This window comes from Mesoplodon bidens, assembly GCF_964165515.1.
Source record: "Mesoplodon bidens genome assembly, chromosome: 6".
Lineage (NCBI taxonomy): Eukaryota > Metazoa > Chordata > Mammalia > Artiodactyla > Ziphiidae > Mesoplodon > Mesoplodon bidens.
This window is the reverse complement of record NC_138162.1, coordinates 103,364,946-103,382,811: the sequence shown is the minus strand read 5'-3', so window position 1 is coordinate 103,382,811 and position 17,866 is coordinate 103,364,946. Positions and strand designations below refer to the sequence as shown.

Genomic DNA, 17,866 nt, shown 5'->3' with positions numbered 1-17,866 from the left:
CACTTAACTCAAAGTATAAAAAGATATATATATATATACACACATGCACACTAGGATATTCACTGAAGTATTTATTTAAGTCAAGATATAGATACTAACTAAATGCCCACCTATAAAAGTTAAATGAATTATGGTATTTTAAACTGGAATGGTGTGTAAGCATTAGAAAGAATGAAGCAGGTTTTGTGCTGACATCTAAACATGTAAAGCCGAGACACATGAAGAGTTAAAAAGACACAGAAGAATATATACCAAGTAATTCCACTTATAGATCAATATGTAAGTAAGCATATATTGCTTCACCCATTTTTATTCCATCAAACACATAAATCATACCTGTAAAAACCTTGTGACATCTGTGATTGCATTTCTGAAGACATAGTCATCCTTCTGACAGTCAAACCAGCCCAGTTTTGTGATTCTGGCATATAACTGAATAAGTGCTTGTGTCACGAAAGTAGCCAACTTTGGCCGAGTGGCAAGGTAGTTGAGCACATAGTTCCCTATAAAACAAAAGTAATCTGTGTTGTAGAAGGCTCTGCCAGGGAAGGGTGTACATCTTTAAATGTCTAAGAAGTGGTAAATTTAAACTATTTACCCTAAACTTCCCTAATTATTCACACTATTGAGAAATGGGACTTGGAATTTAAGATTCATAGGCTTTCCAACTCAGAATATACAACGTGTCCCAATGAAGAATCTGAGGTAAGGCAGCCTTGAATCTATCCCTCGATGGTTAAATAGCATGGTCTGCACAGAATTCAAAATCCTTAACAATGTTTTTCTTAGTTATTAGTGACAGTAAAGACTGAATGAAAGAAACCTTCTGAAAACCGAAGGGATAATGCAGGCTTTATCTAGAAACAATTATATCGGGTCCTCTTCACTTTTAAGCCCAAATTCTGGAAAGAAACTGGATTCTAGATATTCTGTATGCTTAGCAATTTCAGAACATTATCAGACAAGCAACATAAATGTAACTATTACTAGAACATCACTCAACTAATTTCTTTAAGAGAAAAAAGATAACTCTCTACTTACGAATATCTATTCGTTGTTCCAATGGTAGAGGGTTATTTGTGCGCGATACAAGCTTTGTAAGGCATGTAGCTGCCAGTAACTGGGAGTAAGATGACTGTGAAAAGAGGGGGGAAAGGACTTAGAATTCAATTTTATTGAGTTAGTCAGTCATAAAGTTTTTAACTTGGAGATCTGTTCTCAAATTCAAGAAAATTAATCGGCTTTGCTATACTTAATCCTCAGGATTTTAAAGGGTCACATACTAAGGAAAAATGAGCCCCACAAAGCATAAGTGCTCATTAAGCCGATTTCAGTCATGAGCAAAGGGCAGGATAAAGTGAATGGCTGATCAAACTGAACCTAATACAGGTATCTGTATCACTTTGAGAGGGCAGAAGTTAGAGGGGCTCTTCTCAGAAAAGAAGCTAAATCTCTTCTTTCATTTAAGTCAAGAAATCTTCTCCCTCCAACAGCCTTGTTATAATGATGTTTCAAAAAGTTTCACCTCATAATACTCCTATAGTATGGCATTAGAAAGAGGGGAAAAAAGAAAAAGAAGACAAGAAGAAGTAGTTTTAGAAGGAACCACCACATTATGCTGGGTAGTTAATCCCCCCATTGTATCTTCCCATCAGCACAACTATCAATCAGCTACAGCTTTGGGGAATGTATATGCTAGTTTTAGTAGTAAATTCCTAACAATTATTTATGAGAAAGAAAAATTATGCCCTAGGCAGTGGAATAGCATTATCATTCTCAAGTGTGGATTTTAATGAATTTTAACCTTATGGAGAATCAGAGTACTCTATCTGATCATAATGTATAAGGAGGAGCCGTGTGCAAATTCAGATTCCCCCATGTGGCTATATTATATAATGTCACATAACAGGGACAGACTCAGAATCATCAAAACAATTTAATCAAGGGTTAAACATAATTTCCCATGAAACTATAAGTCCTTAAGACAGTAGGCTATCCATAGGCATTACATCATCCCATCAGTTATAAAAATAACTTAAGTTTATGGAAAAAATCTATAAAAGTGACTTTGACATCTGATTTTTTTTTTACATCTTTTTTGGAGTATAATTGCTTTGCAATGGTGTGTTAGTTTCTGCTTTATAACAAAGTGAATCAGTTATACATATACATATGTGCCCATATCTCTTCCCTCTTGCGTCTCCCTCCCCCCCACCCTCCCTATCCCACTCCCCCAGGCGGTCACAAAGCACCGAGCTGATCTCCCCGTGCTATGCAGCTGCTTCCCACTAGCTATCTACCTTACGTTTGGTAGTGTATATATGTCCATGCCTCTCTCTCGCTTTGTCACATCTTACCCTTCCTGCTCCCCATATCCTCAAGTCCATTCTCTGGTAGGTCTGTGTCTTTATTCCTGTATTATCCCTAGGTTCTTCATGATATTTTTTTTCTTAAATTCCATATATATGTGTTAGCATACAATATTTGTCTTTCTCTTTCTGACTTACTTCACTCTGTATGACAGACTCTAGGTCTATCCACCTCATTACAAATAGCTCAATTTCGTTTCTTTTTATGGCCGAGTAATATTCCATTGTATATATGTGCCACATCTTCTTTATCCATTCATCCGATGATGGACACTTAGGTTGTTTCCCTCTCCGGGCTATTGTAAATAGAGCTGCAATGAACATTTTGGTACATGACTCTTTTTGAATTATGGTTTTCTCAGGGTATATGCCCAGTAGTGGGATTGCTGGGTCATATGGTAGTTCTATTTGTAGTTTTTTAAGGCACCTCCATACTGTTCTCCATAGTGGCTGTACCAATTCACATTCCCACCAACAGTGCAAGAGGGTTCCCTTTTCTCCACACCCTCTCCAGCATTTATTGTTTGTAGATTTTTTGACGATGGCCATTCTGACTGGTGTGAGATGATATCCCATTGTAGTTTTGATTTGCATTTCTCTAATGATTAATGATGTTGAGCATTCTTTCATGTGTTTGTTGGCAATCTGTATATCTTCTTTGGAGAAATGTCTATTTAGGTCTTCTGCCCATTTTTGGATTGGGTTGTTTGTTTTTTTGTTATTGAGCTGCATGAGCTGCTTATAAATTTTGGAGATTAATCCTTTGTCGGTTGCTTCATTTGCAAATATTTTCTCCCATTCTGAGGGCTGTCTTTTGGTCTTGTTTATGGTTTCCTTTGCTGTGCAAAAGCTTTGAAGTTTCATTAGGTCCCATTTGTTTATCTTTGTTTTTATTTCCATTTCTCTAGGAGGTGGGTCCAAAAGGATCTTGCTGTGATTTATGTCATAGAGTGTTCTGCCTATGTCTTCCTCTAAGAGTTTGATAGTGTCTGGCCTTACATTTAGGTCTTTAATCCATTTTGAGCTTATTTTTGTGTATGGTGTTAGAGAGTGATCTAATCTCATACTTTTACATGTAGCTGTCCAGTTTTCCCAGCACCACTTATTGAAGAGGCTGTCCTTTCTCCACTGTACATTTCTGCCTCCTTTATCAAAGATAAGGTGACCATATGTGTGTGGGTTTATCTCTGGGCTTTCTATCCTGTTCCATTGATCTATATTTCTGTTTTTGTGCCAGTACCATACTGTCTTGATTACTGTAGCTTTGTAGTATAGTCTGAAGTCAGGGAGCCTGATTCCTCCAGCTGCGTTTTGCATTCTCAAGATTGCTTTGGCTATTCGGGGTCTTTTGTGTTTCCATAGAAATTGTGAAATTTTTTGTTCTAGTTCTGTGAAAAATGCCAGTGGTAGTTTGATAGGGACTGCATTGAATCTATAGATTGTTTTGGGTAGTAGAGTCATTTTCACAATGTTGATTCTTCCAATCCAAGAACATGGTATATCTCTCCATCTATTTGTATCATCTTTAATTTCTTTCATCAGTGTCTTATAATTTTCTGCATACAGGTCTTTTGTGTCCTTAGGTAGGTTTATTCCTAGATATTTTATTCTTTTTGTTGCAATGGTAAATGGGAGTGTTTTCTTGATTTCTCTTTCAGATTTTTCATCATTAGTGTATAGGAATGCCAGAGATTTCTGTGCATTAATTTTGTATCCTGCTACTTTACCAAATTCATTGATTAGCTCTAGTAGTTTTCTGGTAGCATCTTTAGGATTCTCTATGTATAGTATCATGTCATCTGCAATCAGTGACAGTTTTACTTCTTCTTTTCCAATTTGGATTCCTTTTATTTCCTTTTCTTCTGATTGCTGTGGCTAAAACTTCCAAAACTATGTTGAATAAGAGTGGTGAGAGTGGGCAACCTTGTCTTGTTCCTGATCTTAGTGGAAATGGTTTCAGTTTTTCACCATTGAGGACGATGTTGGCTGTGGGTTTGTCATATATGGCCTTTATTATGTTGAGGAAAGCTCCCTCTATGCCTACTTTCTGCAGGGTTTTTATCATAAATGGGTGTTGAATTTTGTTGAAAGCTTTCTCTGCATCTATTGAGATGATCATATGGTTTTTCTCCTTCAGTTTGTTAATATGGTGTATCACGTTGATTGATTTGCATATATTGAAGAATCCTTGCATTCCTGGAATAAACCCCACTTGATCATGGTGTATGACATGTGATTTTTATTCAACACCCTTGAACATGGTTTAAACTGACTAAAGCAGGTGTGTCAAATCACTAATAATGCAAGAGAGGCTACTATAACTATAGAACATAGTGTATATCTATACACTATATAACATGTAAATGGTTTCTGCATATAATTCCAATAAATCTGCTAAGTCACTAAGAAGTCAATAGAGATTAAAAAGGAAGAACCCACTATAATTAAGTGTTTTCAGTATTGCACCAACCCTGTTTTATTCCAGCCTGTTGACTGACAACATGAGGAACTGGAGTTAACAGTGTCACAAATGACACTGTGGGGCTCCAGTGGGAGTCAAATGAGAGCTAGCTGTGCATCTCCCACAATACAAATCCAAGTGGATCAATCCTAGAACCAAGGGATTGAAAAGAAATACAAAAAAATCTGAAAATAGAACAGAGCCCTACACAGTCTCTGACCATGACTGTAATCTTGTAAGCTTGGGAAAAGAGTTAGCTCCCTCAGCTACTAAAGGATATTATTTAGCCAACTATAATTTGTTCAGTTTACTGCATAAATTCTGTAACACTACTAATGCAAATTCAAAAATGAAGTCATCTAGAATTCTATACTCTCAACAAATTAACTGCTTTCCTCCTTTTCACATTTCCTTTTAGTCTTCAGCAGAGTGCTGGCTCCTGGTCTAGCTGGGATTCTAACTGTCTTGATGCCCTTTCATGATACCCTGATTGGATGCTTACCCTTCCTAAGACCTCCATCTTGCCAAAAATATTAACTTAATTAAGTCATGTCTCATTAAAAGCATTATTGATCATTGCATGCCATTTTTTTTTTTTTTTTTTTTTGCGGTACGGGGGCCTCTGTCGTGGCCTCTCCCATTGTGGAGCACAGGCTCTGGAGGCGCAAGCTCAGCGGCCATGGCTCACGGGCCCCGCCTCTCTGTGGTATGTGGCATCTTCCTGGACTGGGGCACGAACCCGTGTCCCCTGCATCGGCAGGCGGACTCTCAACCACTGCGCCACCAGGGAAGCTCTGCATGCCATTTTTAAGCTGGAAGAGGTTCTAATGCCATTTTTAAGCTGGAAGAGGTTCTAATTCCATTTTAAAAACTGTAACTTCCTGTAATTTTCATTGTCGAGGTAATTTCTTCCCCTACACTTCTAAGACAAGAAGCAGCTGTGGTACAGGGAAGGAAAAACAGAGAAGACTAGGGATCTTACAAGGTGACATGAACTTTGTGGATAAGAAATGTCAATTATAGACAACCCTGTCTTCTTTGTAAAGGATACGAAGTGGTACTTAAGTGTAAAAAACAGAAAAAGAGTCCCAGAAATTTGATTCAAGACGAAAAATTACAGGACAAAAATATACGCTCAATGAGATTTTCCCCGATGAGTCTGTAAGGTCTTTTTTGCCAACCTGGCAGTTCTGGTACATTTTAAAAAAGTGAAATTAACAAGGCAGAGGTACCTAGAAAAATCAAGGAACAGAAGTTATCCCAATCCACCCCTAAACTCAGAACCAGAATATATTTTCCTAAACCTGTTACCCTTTAGGATTTTTCAAATCTTACGTACACTTCCTCTTTCGAGGAGTAGCTGGCACTTGCTCAGGCAATCAGGGCTGTTGGTGAATTCAACCAAGGCTTTCTCTGCCTGGAGTCGAGTGGTTGTATCTGTTGTTTCATACAGCTGTTTGCACAGATTCTCTAGTTGGGCCAGGCTCTGGAAAAGATCAGTCAAAAAAGAAATCAGTCGAGCCTACTATATACACCAGGTACTGTGCTCGAAATGACTGGATAAAGATAAATAATAATCAATGAAGACAGACTTGCTTCTCAACATGGAGGAGAATCTGGGTGACCTTCAATAAAAGCCATTTACAGCCTTCTTTATTTGATGCTTTAGAAAACAAAATGATAGAATGCCTAAAATATCTATATACTTTTTCAGTCATTCCCTTAAAGATCAATCACAAATGACATATTTTTTTCCTTGCAGATACCCATCCTAAGCTTTTCCAAAAGGTTTTCAAATAAAAATTCAGAATTTACTTGCTCCGCCATCCATTTCAAGATTATGAATACTAGAGTCATCGCTGTAAAATTAAGCACATAAACACACAATGTAAGCATCACACAGATCTTTACACACGTTTAAGCATTCTCCCTTTGCCTAGTAGTTATCAGTTTACAGTTATGTGTATGCACAACGATGGCCAACATCTATGAGAAAGCTTCCGAATGCAAGTACGTACCTTCCTCTCCGGATCCCTCATGTCTAAAGTTCAGCGATTCTCTTCTGTTGCACTTTAAACTCTTGCTTTGGATCCAAATTTAAAACGCAGGGTCAAAATAAATTCAACCCTAGCATGTGCTCAGAGATAAGACATGGGAAACGCCCCCAAACAAACCCTTCTCTCCAAATCTTGAACCAGTTCCAGGGAGGCAGGAAGGAGATGGGTATGTGCTTTGGTCCAAACCCCAAAGGGATGCAAATCCACTTCCACTTAATGTGTTCAAAAGCAAAGAGGAAAGGAATGTGTAAGGGTTCATGTGACTGTCAGCTTTCACTGACTAGAGAGAAGGGCAAACATCTGCTAGTTTTCAAAGGGCCAGTCTGGACTTTACGAAGAAATTCTGAGCCTATTTTCTACAGCAGCGAGCAAGATCTGGTTTAAGTAGTTTGAAGGATCCTACTATTAGAAAAGACAATTCTGACAAGAACAAAAATAATAATAATAATAATTAGACAAACCAACCTGTGTAAATACCCTAAAATACATTACACAGTCTGCCCAAGGCTTTTCATTATCACTTTATTTCATTATGCTGTGGCTTTATAAATCACAGCTTTTCTACTACGTAGTAAAGCCCTTAGGGCAGGATACCTATTTTATTCAATCTGATTAATAGATTTCAAACATTAACCTAAAGAAAACAAGAAAGACAAATACTGACCCACTAAGATCATCAGTCTCACTTCAGGGAGCCCTCTACAAACCGCCCACCTCCACTCCAAAACAAGATAAACAAACCACCCTTCAAAACATCTTGGGACTCTGATTAGGCTCCTGTTTAATCTGTCCCTCTCTGACTTCCAGAGGTCCCCCTTAATACCCTCCTCAATTCAAAAGCACAGAGAAAACTGTACTTGCAAAGCCAGATCTCAAGTAATGAAAGTTCTATAAGCAATAGCTGATTTTTTCATACAGCATATAAATACAAGGAATAGAGAATAAGGCTAATTAACTACACTTATTCCATAAAACACATGTGAAAGTCAGTGTTACGCCTGCCAGTACTGGCCAAACATCCAGTGAATCAGTTTAATTATAAATCCCCACATTCCTAAGCAAGGGATTAAATCTCTTTCACAACGTTTTTGTTTCAACCCAGCAGGCTGGTTCCCCCCTCCCCCCCCCATGAAATGACTAACTTAAAAGGGGACAAATTATTTTCAAAATAGGTAACACAGAGGACATCAACAGAAAGATACCCTAACTGAAACTGAAAGATAGCTATAAAATCTGGTATTAGGTGTCAGGGAGCAGCAGCAGCCTCCTAACCTCCACAGCTACCACGCACTACGAGAGCTTCCCAATATCCTCAACAGACACTCCCTAAAGAGTCAGGCTGCTTAAGGTATAATGACTCTCCTTGAAGTCTCATCAATCAGTTCCGTAGCTCCCCCAGTGCAACTCTTGTTTGTGTTTATTACAACAAAGTTGTTCACAAGATGATGGCTAAGCATCTGTCACCGGTAGTTCCTTACTGCTAAAAACCTACATGCAGGTTATGGTGGGCTTTTTGGTTGTTGCTTTGTTTTGATTTGCTTTAATTTAGCAGACAAAAACATACTGCAGGGTAAGTCTGGTAATGAGTTCTCAGCTCAGGAAACAAGACCGTTTAAAAAACAAAAGAGTAATTTGACCATTTACACAAACAGTTTGGAGAACCGAAGCTCTATTTCTTTGTTTCCAGAAGGACAAATGGGAAACAATCTTGTTTTCCCAAACAACTAGTGAAAACATCTAAAAACCAAGTCATTTTATTTGGGTTGCCGGTACTACGCATCGAAGGAGAGGGGAATGAGACATTTACATTTCTGTTCTCTTGGATCCTAATGTTTCGAAAGCAAATCTACATTACTTTGAATCACCTTTTTTGGGGACCCAGAATAAAACAATTTATCCTACAATGTTTGATTAGCCGTTGAAACTAGTTATTTCACATTTAGCAGCAAACACACCACCGTGTTTCCCCTTTGACGCAGTCCCTTCTTCCATTCAACCAGTTCTTAATAAGGACATCTATTACACGATGCCGGTTCAGTCACAGAAGAGCCTCCAGAGAAGAATGTCTATTTTCTATTCCTGAGGCTGCCAAATTGATAATCCACAGAGAAACGTCCATCTGGTCCCACTGGAACATAAAAGCATGTCTGGGTGAAATACTTAACAAAACTGGAAAGTGATCTTCAACTAGCAAAGCACTACTTTAGTACAAGAAACTCAAGACAGTCAAACCTCCAAACCTAAACCACCTGGATTTCACCAACAGTAGTTACCATGAAGGTATTAAATGAATATATCTTCCTTAATATTTAGCAACAACGTTATTTTATACAGTTTTTTAAGTCTGGATAGAGAAAATGCAGCTCAATTATTCTCATTTCAATATAAGGTGCAACCAGTTGAGACTACAGACCTCAGAATTTAATGATTTAGCTGAAGAGTTGCCTGTACATTACAGGAAAATGAAGACTTTGTTTCTGCATTAGATGTTATACTACACCAAAAAGCAGAATACCTTGGAATTTATTTTAATTTGTCACATATTGCTTTAAAAAGCCCGACAGTATATACTCTTAGCCTCACTGCTTGGGAAAAAAAAATCCACTTGGAGATTTCCAATCAGACACCAGGATACTCGCTTTTAGGAAGGATATGATGACATTCCCAATAATGCTGAGTAGTGAACTAGAAAACAAGCATAACCCTTGGGTGACTAGGTTCTCTACAAAGTACATCCTTGATTTGACAGCCACCCAAACCACCTGAAATGATCAGAAGCACCACCCTATTACAAAGTGAAAAGTACAGGTTCAATCCAGAGAAGTTCTCATGAAGAATATATAGTCAGAATTATCAATTTGGTAGCTGAATTTTCATGATTAGGATGCCTGAAATATAAAAAGAATTGCTGAAAAATCAAGCCACTTCCAACCTGTTCATAAACTCTATTAATTTAGATCTTCCTTAGTTGGAATTTTTCTGTGTATTCAGAAAAAACTGTGTTGGGTAAATTAAAAGATGCATACTGAACCTGCCAGAAAATGAACGATTTAAGAGGTGTATAAGGCTAATAAAACTGATATACTAATTAAAATTTATTTTTTATCTATTCAGTAAGGCGTTCCTATTGTCAATAATGAATATCCAATTATCATAGATAATGTTTTTTAAAACTCCTAAAAATCCAGTGACAACTATTGTTAGGTTAAAAAAGCAAGTGGTGGGTGTAGTGGTTAAGCATCCGCCTGTCAATGCAGGGGACACGGGTTCGAGCCCTGGTCCCAGAAGATCCCACATGCCGCGGAGCAACAAAGCCCATGCGCCACAACTACCGAGCCTCTGCTCGAGAGCCCGCGAGCCACAACTATTGAGCCCACGTGCCACAACTCCTGAAGCCTGCACGCCTAGAGCCCATGCTCCGCAACAAGAGAAGCCACAGCAATGAGAAGCCCACGCACTGCAATGAAGAGTAGCCTCTGCTCACCGCAACTTGAGAAAGCCAGTGTGCAGCAACGAAGACCCAACACAGCCAAAAATAAATTAAAAATAAATAAATTTATATGTATAAAAAAGCAAGTAGCAGAGAAAGACAAATATCATATGATATCGCTTATATGTGGAATCTAAAAAAATGGTACAAATGAACTTATTTACAAAACAGAAATACAGTGACAGATGTAAAAAACAAACTTAGGGTTACCAGGGGGGAAAGTAGAGGGGATAAAAGTGAGAGATTGGGATTGACATATACACACTATTATATATAAAATAGATAACTAATAAGGACCTACTGTATAGCACAGGGAACTCTACTCAGTACTCTGTAATGACCGATATGGGAAAAGAATCTAAAAAAGAGTGGATATATATATATGTATAACTGATTCACTTTGCTGTATAGCAGAAACTAACACAACAGTGTAAATCAACTATACTCTAATTTAAAAAAAGCAAGTGGCAAAACAGTATGTAGAGTATATCATTTGTGATATATGTTAGCAAATTCATACAGGAAAATCTGGATGAAAACACAGCAACAATTATCTCTGGGAACTTAGGTTATGGGAGACTTTTAATTTCTATCATGTATTTCCATAACTTTAAAATTTTTGACCACAACCAGATATTACTTGTAAGCAGAAAAAAACCCCAACAATTATATAGATAAATATTTTTTAAAAGGAAAAATTTAAGCTACCTTCTTTTTCTAAATTAACTCCTCTAATTAGTAATATATTACTAATTAACAGCTGATTGTTTCCAGTCAGAATTCATAAAACAAATCCATGAAACCAAAAAGGCAATATATTCTAATAGCTGAAGTTTTAAAAAGTTATGTCTGTGTTTATTACTACTTTTATTTTGTTCTTTCTTACTAATAATAAATGCTGATAGTTTAAATGGGCTGAAAAGAACATGCCACGCAAGGTTTCTTCTTGTTTATAAAGTTATGTAGAAGGCAATCTTGGCCAAAGCCATTTTAGTTTTATACATACATCAGCAGATCTCTAAGATGTTAGCAACTGCAGTGGAGTCAATTGGGGGGGGGATATTCTCATTTTTTGAATGAGAACATTTATATAGGCAGACTATTTATTTTTAAAAAGTCAAAAAAAAAAGTTTATAAAGCCAGTGCAAAAGACCTGAATCTGTACTTTACAAGAGAATATCCAAAGGGCCAATAAGTGAAAGGTGCTCAACTCGATAATCATCAGGAAATGTAAATCCAAACCACAAGGAGATATCCATTAGAATGACTAAAATGAAAAGGCCAACATCCAGCACTGGTTAGGATGCTGGAACTGTCACACAGTGCTAGTGGAGTCGGAATTGGTTCAAACACATTGGAAAACTGGCAGGATCTATTAAAGCTAAACATATAAATATCCTATGACCCAGCTATTCCACTCCTATGTATAAACCCAACAGAGATACGTGCTAAGTTCACCAAAACACTTGTATAGGAATGTTCATGGCAGCACTAAATGTAATAGTTCCCAAACGTGAAAGCCAAATGTCCATCAATAGTAATATGGATAAATGTGTCATTCCTTAATTTGGGTGCTGATTACAGAGGCACATCCATTTTGAGAAAATTCATTGAGTTGTACATTTATAATTTGTGTATTTTTCTATAAGTATGTTATACTTCAATAAGTTTTTAAAAAAGACGGAAGAATGACACAGTTCTCCCCAAATTCTTCAGGTATTTACTCTCATCTCTTTCTTTCTGATACTAATGGAAAAGAAGTTCATCAATAACTGACAATTGCACATTAGGTTTAGAATGCTTTAGTTTTACACCAATTCCTGCTTTTAAAACTGTAACTCCCATTATTTGCTCAGGAAATAAATAAGGTAAGATTTCTGGATGCATGTGGGGACATTCTATTTCCGAGGGTACTAAGAGGGTGAGTAAAGCTTTTTGGCTGCAGATGCTATGTAATGTCTACTGTCGTAAAGCAAGATAAAATACGTATTTTCAGCAGGTGATAATGCAGTGCCAGAGCCTTGCGTGCATTAGATAAGGAGAGCAAGTCTGCTAACATATGAGACTGCAAAATTCTACACTTAACTTCAAAATACGTATTAATCCTAACTTGTAATAAACACATATGATGTTTGCACTGTGGGTAACACATAGCCAAAACACATGTAAACAAATTATTTCATGAGGTAAACAGCCAGACTAACTGTGCCTGGCTTATTGACTTATAAATTTAACTCAAGAGTTTCCATTTAACATGTCACTAGAACCCAGTTTTGGTTCCTTCTCATAGTCACTAATGGTGCAGAGAAATGAAAGCTGCAGTATAAGCTGAATCCTCTAAAGCACAGGTTTCAAACTGGTAGCCTCAAACTGGCCCACAGACATTTTTGTTTTTCGTCTTATAGCGTGGTTTTAAAGTCTGACATAGTTGCCAATATTTCATAATGATATCTGGTTTTCTAGCTTCCCATGAAAAATTAGAAGATCTGATTACACTGGACCTGCATTTTCAAGTGTCACTAATCAAATGACAGTAAGAGCACAGTGCTTCCCAGGGGGCAGGCTCTCTCTCGTTGACTCAGTTCCTAAGCGTCTGGCCCCTGTAGACAGCGGAGTTTTCTCCACCTGCTGTAATGCAGTTTTGTCTCATATCAGTGGTTCACTCCTGGATGTCAAAGTTAAAAGTAGTGAGCATGTCGTATTACAATAGATTTTGACTTAACTTTGGGTACTAACTCTTTATCAAACTTGGTTAAAACAATCTATTGAGTACATGGGGCTACATAAAGCTTAGGCAAAGAATTAGCTTGAGAGTTAAGCAATGTGGATACTGGTCTTAGTAACTAACGGTGTGACTTTGGGCAAGTTTATTTCCTAGAGCTTCAGTTTTCTCATGGGTAAAGTAAGTCGATTTTATTATGTTATTTAACAAAGATACTCCCAGTTCTAAACTCTATACTTTTTTTTTTTTTTTTTTTTTTTGCGGTACGCGGGCCTCTCACTGCTGTGGCCTCTCCCGTTGCGGAGCACAGGCTCCGGACGCGCAGGCTCAGCGGCCATGGCTCACGGGCCCAGCCGCTCCGCGGCATGTGGGATCTTCCCGGACCGGGACACGAACCCGCGTCCCCTGAATCAGCAGGTGGACTCTCAACCACTGTGCCACCAGGGAAGTCCCTAAATTCTATACTTTTTAATTATACAAGTAAATCAGATTTAAAAGTAAGCAAATATTAAAATTGAAAAGATCATGAAAACAATCAGGCAAATATTTTTAAAAGAGAGAATTCAACAAAAAATAAATCAGGTGGGGGCTTCCCTGGTGTCGCAGTGGTTGAGAGTCCGCCTGCGGATGCAGGGGACACGGGTTCGTGCGCCGGTCCGGGAGGACCCCACATGCCGCGGAGCGGCTGGGTCCGTGAGCCATGGCCGCTGAGCCTGCGCGTCCGGAGCCTGTGTTCCGCAACGGGAGAGGCCACAGCAGTGCGGGGCCCGCATAAAGCAAAAAAAAAAAAAAAAAAAAATCAGGTGAACACTCCCACACATCCCTCTAACTCACAAACAACTCCCGTGACCTAGCAGCAGGAACAAGGATCCTTTTGGAGTGGAGGTTCAGTACAATCTGAGTTAAGACCTCAGATGTCAGGCAAATCCCCACTCCCCTATTTACTAGCTGTGGGAGTGTGAATAAGTTACTCAAATCTTTCAAACTAGTTTTCATTTCTTTTAAGTAGAAATAATATCTATTTCACAAATCAATGTAAAAGTCAATGAGGTAAGTTATGTAAACTTAATTACTGCGTTTATTACTTGCTCATATGGCATACACTGGCTACTTACTACTAACAGCTGGAGAACAACAGCTTTTTTAAGCACGTGCATAAATGCATATAAAAGCTGCAGTTTCTTCTAGAGGGGTTATAAATACCTTTCCCTGCAGGGCTAGGGGACAGGATATACAATTGACCCTTATTGTTTATGGGTCCCCTATTTGCAAATTTACCTACCTGCTAAAATTTATTTGTAATCCCCAAATCAAAACTCTCAGCAATTGTGCAGTCATTTGTGGACACGCACAGAATGGTGAAAATTTTGAGTGGCCAGACACACATGTTCCCAGGTGAGGTGGAACAAGGCAATGCTTTGTGTTCTTGCTTCAGCTCTCATACTGCAAACAATGAGAGTATAAGTGTCCTTTTTGTAGTTTATTTAACGCCACGTAGTTTTTGCAGTTTTGTGCTTTTTGTTGCTGATTTTGCCATTTAAAGTGGTCCCAAGCACAGTGCTGCAGTGCTGTCTAGCGCTCCTAAGCTCAAGAAGGCTGTGTGAAAAAAACGTGTTAGATAAGCTTCATTCAGGTGTGTTAAAAAGGTGTCTGTAAATAGAAATACAAATAAAACAAGGTTATAGGTTGCCTGATGAAAATGTGACCAGAGGTTGGCAGGAACTTAACCCTATATATCCTATAGGAGAAAGGGTTCAGTATTTGCTAATTCAGTGTTCTCAGCGACTTTATAGAACAAACTACCATAAATAATGAGGATCAGTTGTATTTCCACCCATTTCCAGTACTGGGTGGTTTCAGTACATATTTCCCCAGAGAAACAGAACTACATTACCACTGTTATAGGCATTTGTTCAAAGAGAGGTATTTATTAACTTACATAACTGTAACTCTCAAACTCTTGCAGATGACTCAAATGTTTGTTTAAGTGGCCATTTATACTATTTAGGTACTGTGATTTTAGTAAATGAGCACTAACGCACACACTGCATGGAAAGGACAAGAGTGTTTGGCACACAGTAGAAGTTTCATAAAAATGTCTTGCATAAACTCTTAAAAAGCTTCTAAAGGGGTTTGGATTAAAATGGCAGACTGACAACATATCTAATCTTGTTCCTTTCCCAAACCCAACTAAAATAACAGTAAAGGGATTAAAAAAAATCATAATCCCACAAGGATTATGACAGGAGACAGGACAACAGCTGCAAAATTTTGGAATATAGAAAAATCAGCAGTAGCTGACTTAACTGACTCAAGAAAGCCAAATATCTTGCCAGTGGTGAAAAAAACCTGAAAGCCAACCTGATTTACACTCCATGCTCAGATGTTAAGGTGAAGTGGGGTGGCCGAAGCAAGGAAGAACAGCGTAAAAGTGTTTTTGAGAAGTTAAGATTCCCAGATACCTTCCCTTACTCGATGCCTCTGAATAACTGCCCCTCTTCCTCTGGACTGGGGGACACCAAGCCAGTCAAAAGCACCTTTGACGACATGGGCACCAGACAGTTTACAGGTCGAATAGCAGCCACATACACATCAAATGCTGCTGAGCCTTCCCTTACTGGGCTCCTTCTACCCAGAAATGCCTGTGTCCAAACTGTACTCCCTCGGCAGGAGTTTGGAAAATCTTCCCCTGAGAATCTCATTAGTCACAAAGGAAATACCTAAAGATACACTGATATGGGGGTTACCCAACAAAAGACACAATTGGATTACCGTACTGTGATGCCTCAAGCAGACAAGCCTCACTTCCACATTTAGAGCTTCCAGTCAGCTTTATAGTCTCTCAATCTTGATTATGAGGAAATAATTAAGGATTACCAGAAATGTGAAGAAAGCCTTTAACATGGAAGATAGTGTTAAAAAACAAAACAGGCCTAAAATGGAATTGTTTATGGTTGGTCAAAAAAAGAGACTAAATTATAGTTTCGGCTCTCCCAGAAATGGAATCTTAAACCAGTCAATCAGGAATTGCCTGATTAGCACTAGTTAGGTAACCTGCCTGATAGACCCCTGCCATCCCCTAAAGGAAAGCAACTCTGCAATAACTAACCTGCTTTTTTGCTTAGTGTGACTCCCTTGTTCCCACTCCTTTCCCACCTAAAGTCTTTTATTTTGTACAGCTCCTCGGACCTTTCTATATGCTAGATTGGATGCTGCCTGATTGGAATCGATTTTTGCTCAAATAAGCTCTTAAAATTTTTAACATGCCTCAGTTTCTCTTTTAACAATAGCAATCAAAACAAACACATAAAAAGCAATCTGGAACAAACAGAGACCATGCAGGGAGAAGGAAACTTGAAAAAAGGAAAAAAGATACAGGGAGTAAAAAAGACAAAAATATTATCAAGCTCACCCAAGAGAGAAAACATACTGCAACTGTGGAATAAGAACAGGGTGCTCTAAAAAAGAAACATTCAAGGAACATAAAAAAGAGATCTTAGAAATTAATAATATAATAGCAGAGACAAAATATTCCATCAGAGGTCTGGAAAATAAAGTCTCTCAGAAAATAGAGCAAAAAAACTGAGATGGAAAATAAGACAGCAAAGATAAAAATCAGAGGCCAGGTTCTGGAGGTCCAACATCTAATTAACTGGAGTTCCAGAGAGAGAGAACAGAGAATAGAGAAGGAGAGGAAAATATCAACAAAATAATTCAAGGAAACTTCCTAGAGCTGAAGAACATCAGTTGCCAGAAGGAAAGGGTCTACCAAAGCCCAGCATAATAAATGAAAATCAAGCCATTCCCAAGGCACATTGCTGTGAAATCTGAGAAACCTGAGGACAAAAAGAAGATTCTATAAGCTGCCCAGGCGGGTGGGGAGATGGGTGATGGGAACAAAAACCAAAACCAAAACCAAAACCCAAGCCAGGTAAACACATAAATGATCATGAATCAGATGGCTCTGGGCAGCACAAAAGCAACTCAGCCACAAGCCAACAGAACAATGTCTCCAAGATTCTGAAGGGAAAGGATCAACACACAATGTTTACCTAGTTAAACAAGTAATCAAGTGGGAGGGCAGAACAAAGCTATCTCAGGCACCTAGGGCCACAAGAATTTATCACCCATTCTTCTATTAAAGAATGTGCATCACACCAAAATAAGAGTAATACCATAAAAAGGTATAAGCATGGAGTGCAGCAAATGGGAACTCCAACACCGGAGAGTGATATCGAGGGAATTTTGGGAGGATGGTGAAGGGAGATACTAGGATGACAACTGAGCTACCCATGGAGAGCAACGAGGCCTTAATCAAGCAAAGTGGCTCAAGGGACAAGTCATGCTGAGGACGTCATCACCAAGATCCCTGCTGCCATTGAGGACAGAATTCTCATGTGAAGATGATTTCACCTAAATCCATGTTGAAGTTTAGCTCACAGAAAAGCCCTTAACTGACAAAGTAAGCATTCTCCATTTAACTTTGGCAAGTTTTTTTATAGAGCTATGAAATCATTTTAAACTAACATTCCAAGGACAAAGGCAGTTGTGCAACATAAAAGATAGCTTTGAAATGAATACTGCACAGTATGGTTACTTGCAGCATTTAAAAGCTGTAATAGACTTCAGGCACAAAAACTTTGCATCCTATGATTTATAAATGGAGTTCCAGTACGAAAAAAAAAAAAAAGGAACATACTTGGTTTTTGCCACCTTTACTTCCTTTATAAAAAAGGCTGTTTGTCTCTCAGATGCCTTTTATGGGAC

At 38.3% G+C, this 17,866-nt stretch overlaps 1 protein-coding gene across 2 annotated transcripts in view; it reads right to left on the bottom strand.

The window, feature by feature from the left end:
* XPO7 (exportin 7) overlaps nt 1–17,866 on the bottom strand; it is an 85,654-nt gene that overhangs the window by 33,403 nt on the left and 34,385 nt on the right. For both annotated transcript variants that reach the window (XM_081236692.1, XM_081236693.1), the window contains exons 2-4: nt 6,170–6,316; nt 1,042–1,135; nt 337–503 (exon numbers count right to left, since the gene is read on the bottom strand). In XM_081236692.1, coding sequence (XP_081092818.1) covers nt 337–503; nt 1,042–1,135; nt 6,170–6,316 — 408 coding nt within the window. The remainder of the gene's footprint in view (nt 1–336; nt 504–1,041; nt 1,136–6,169; nt 6,317–17,866) is intronic.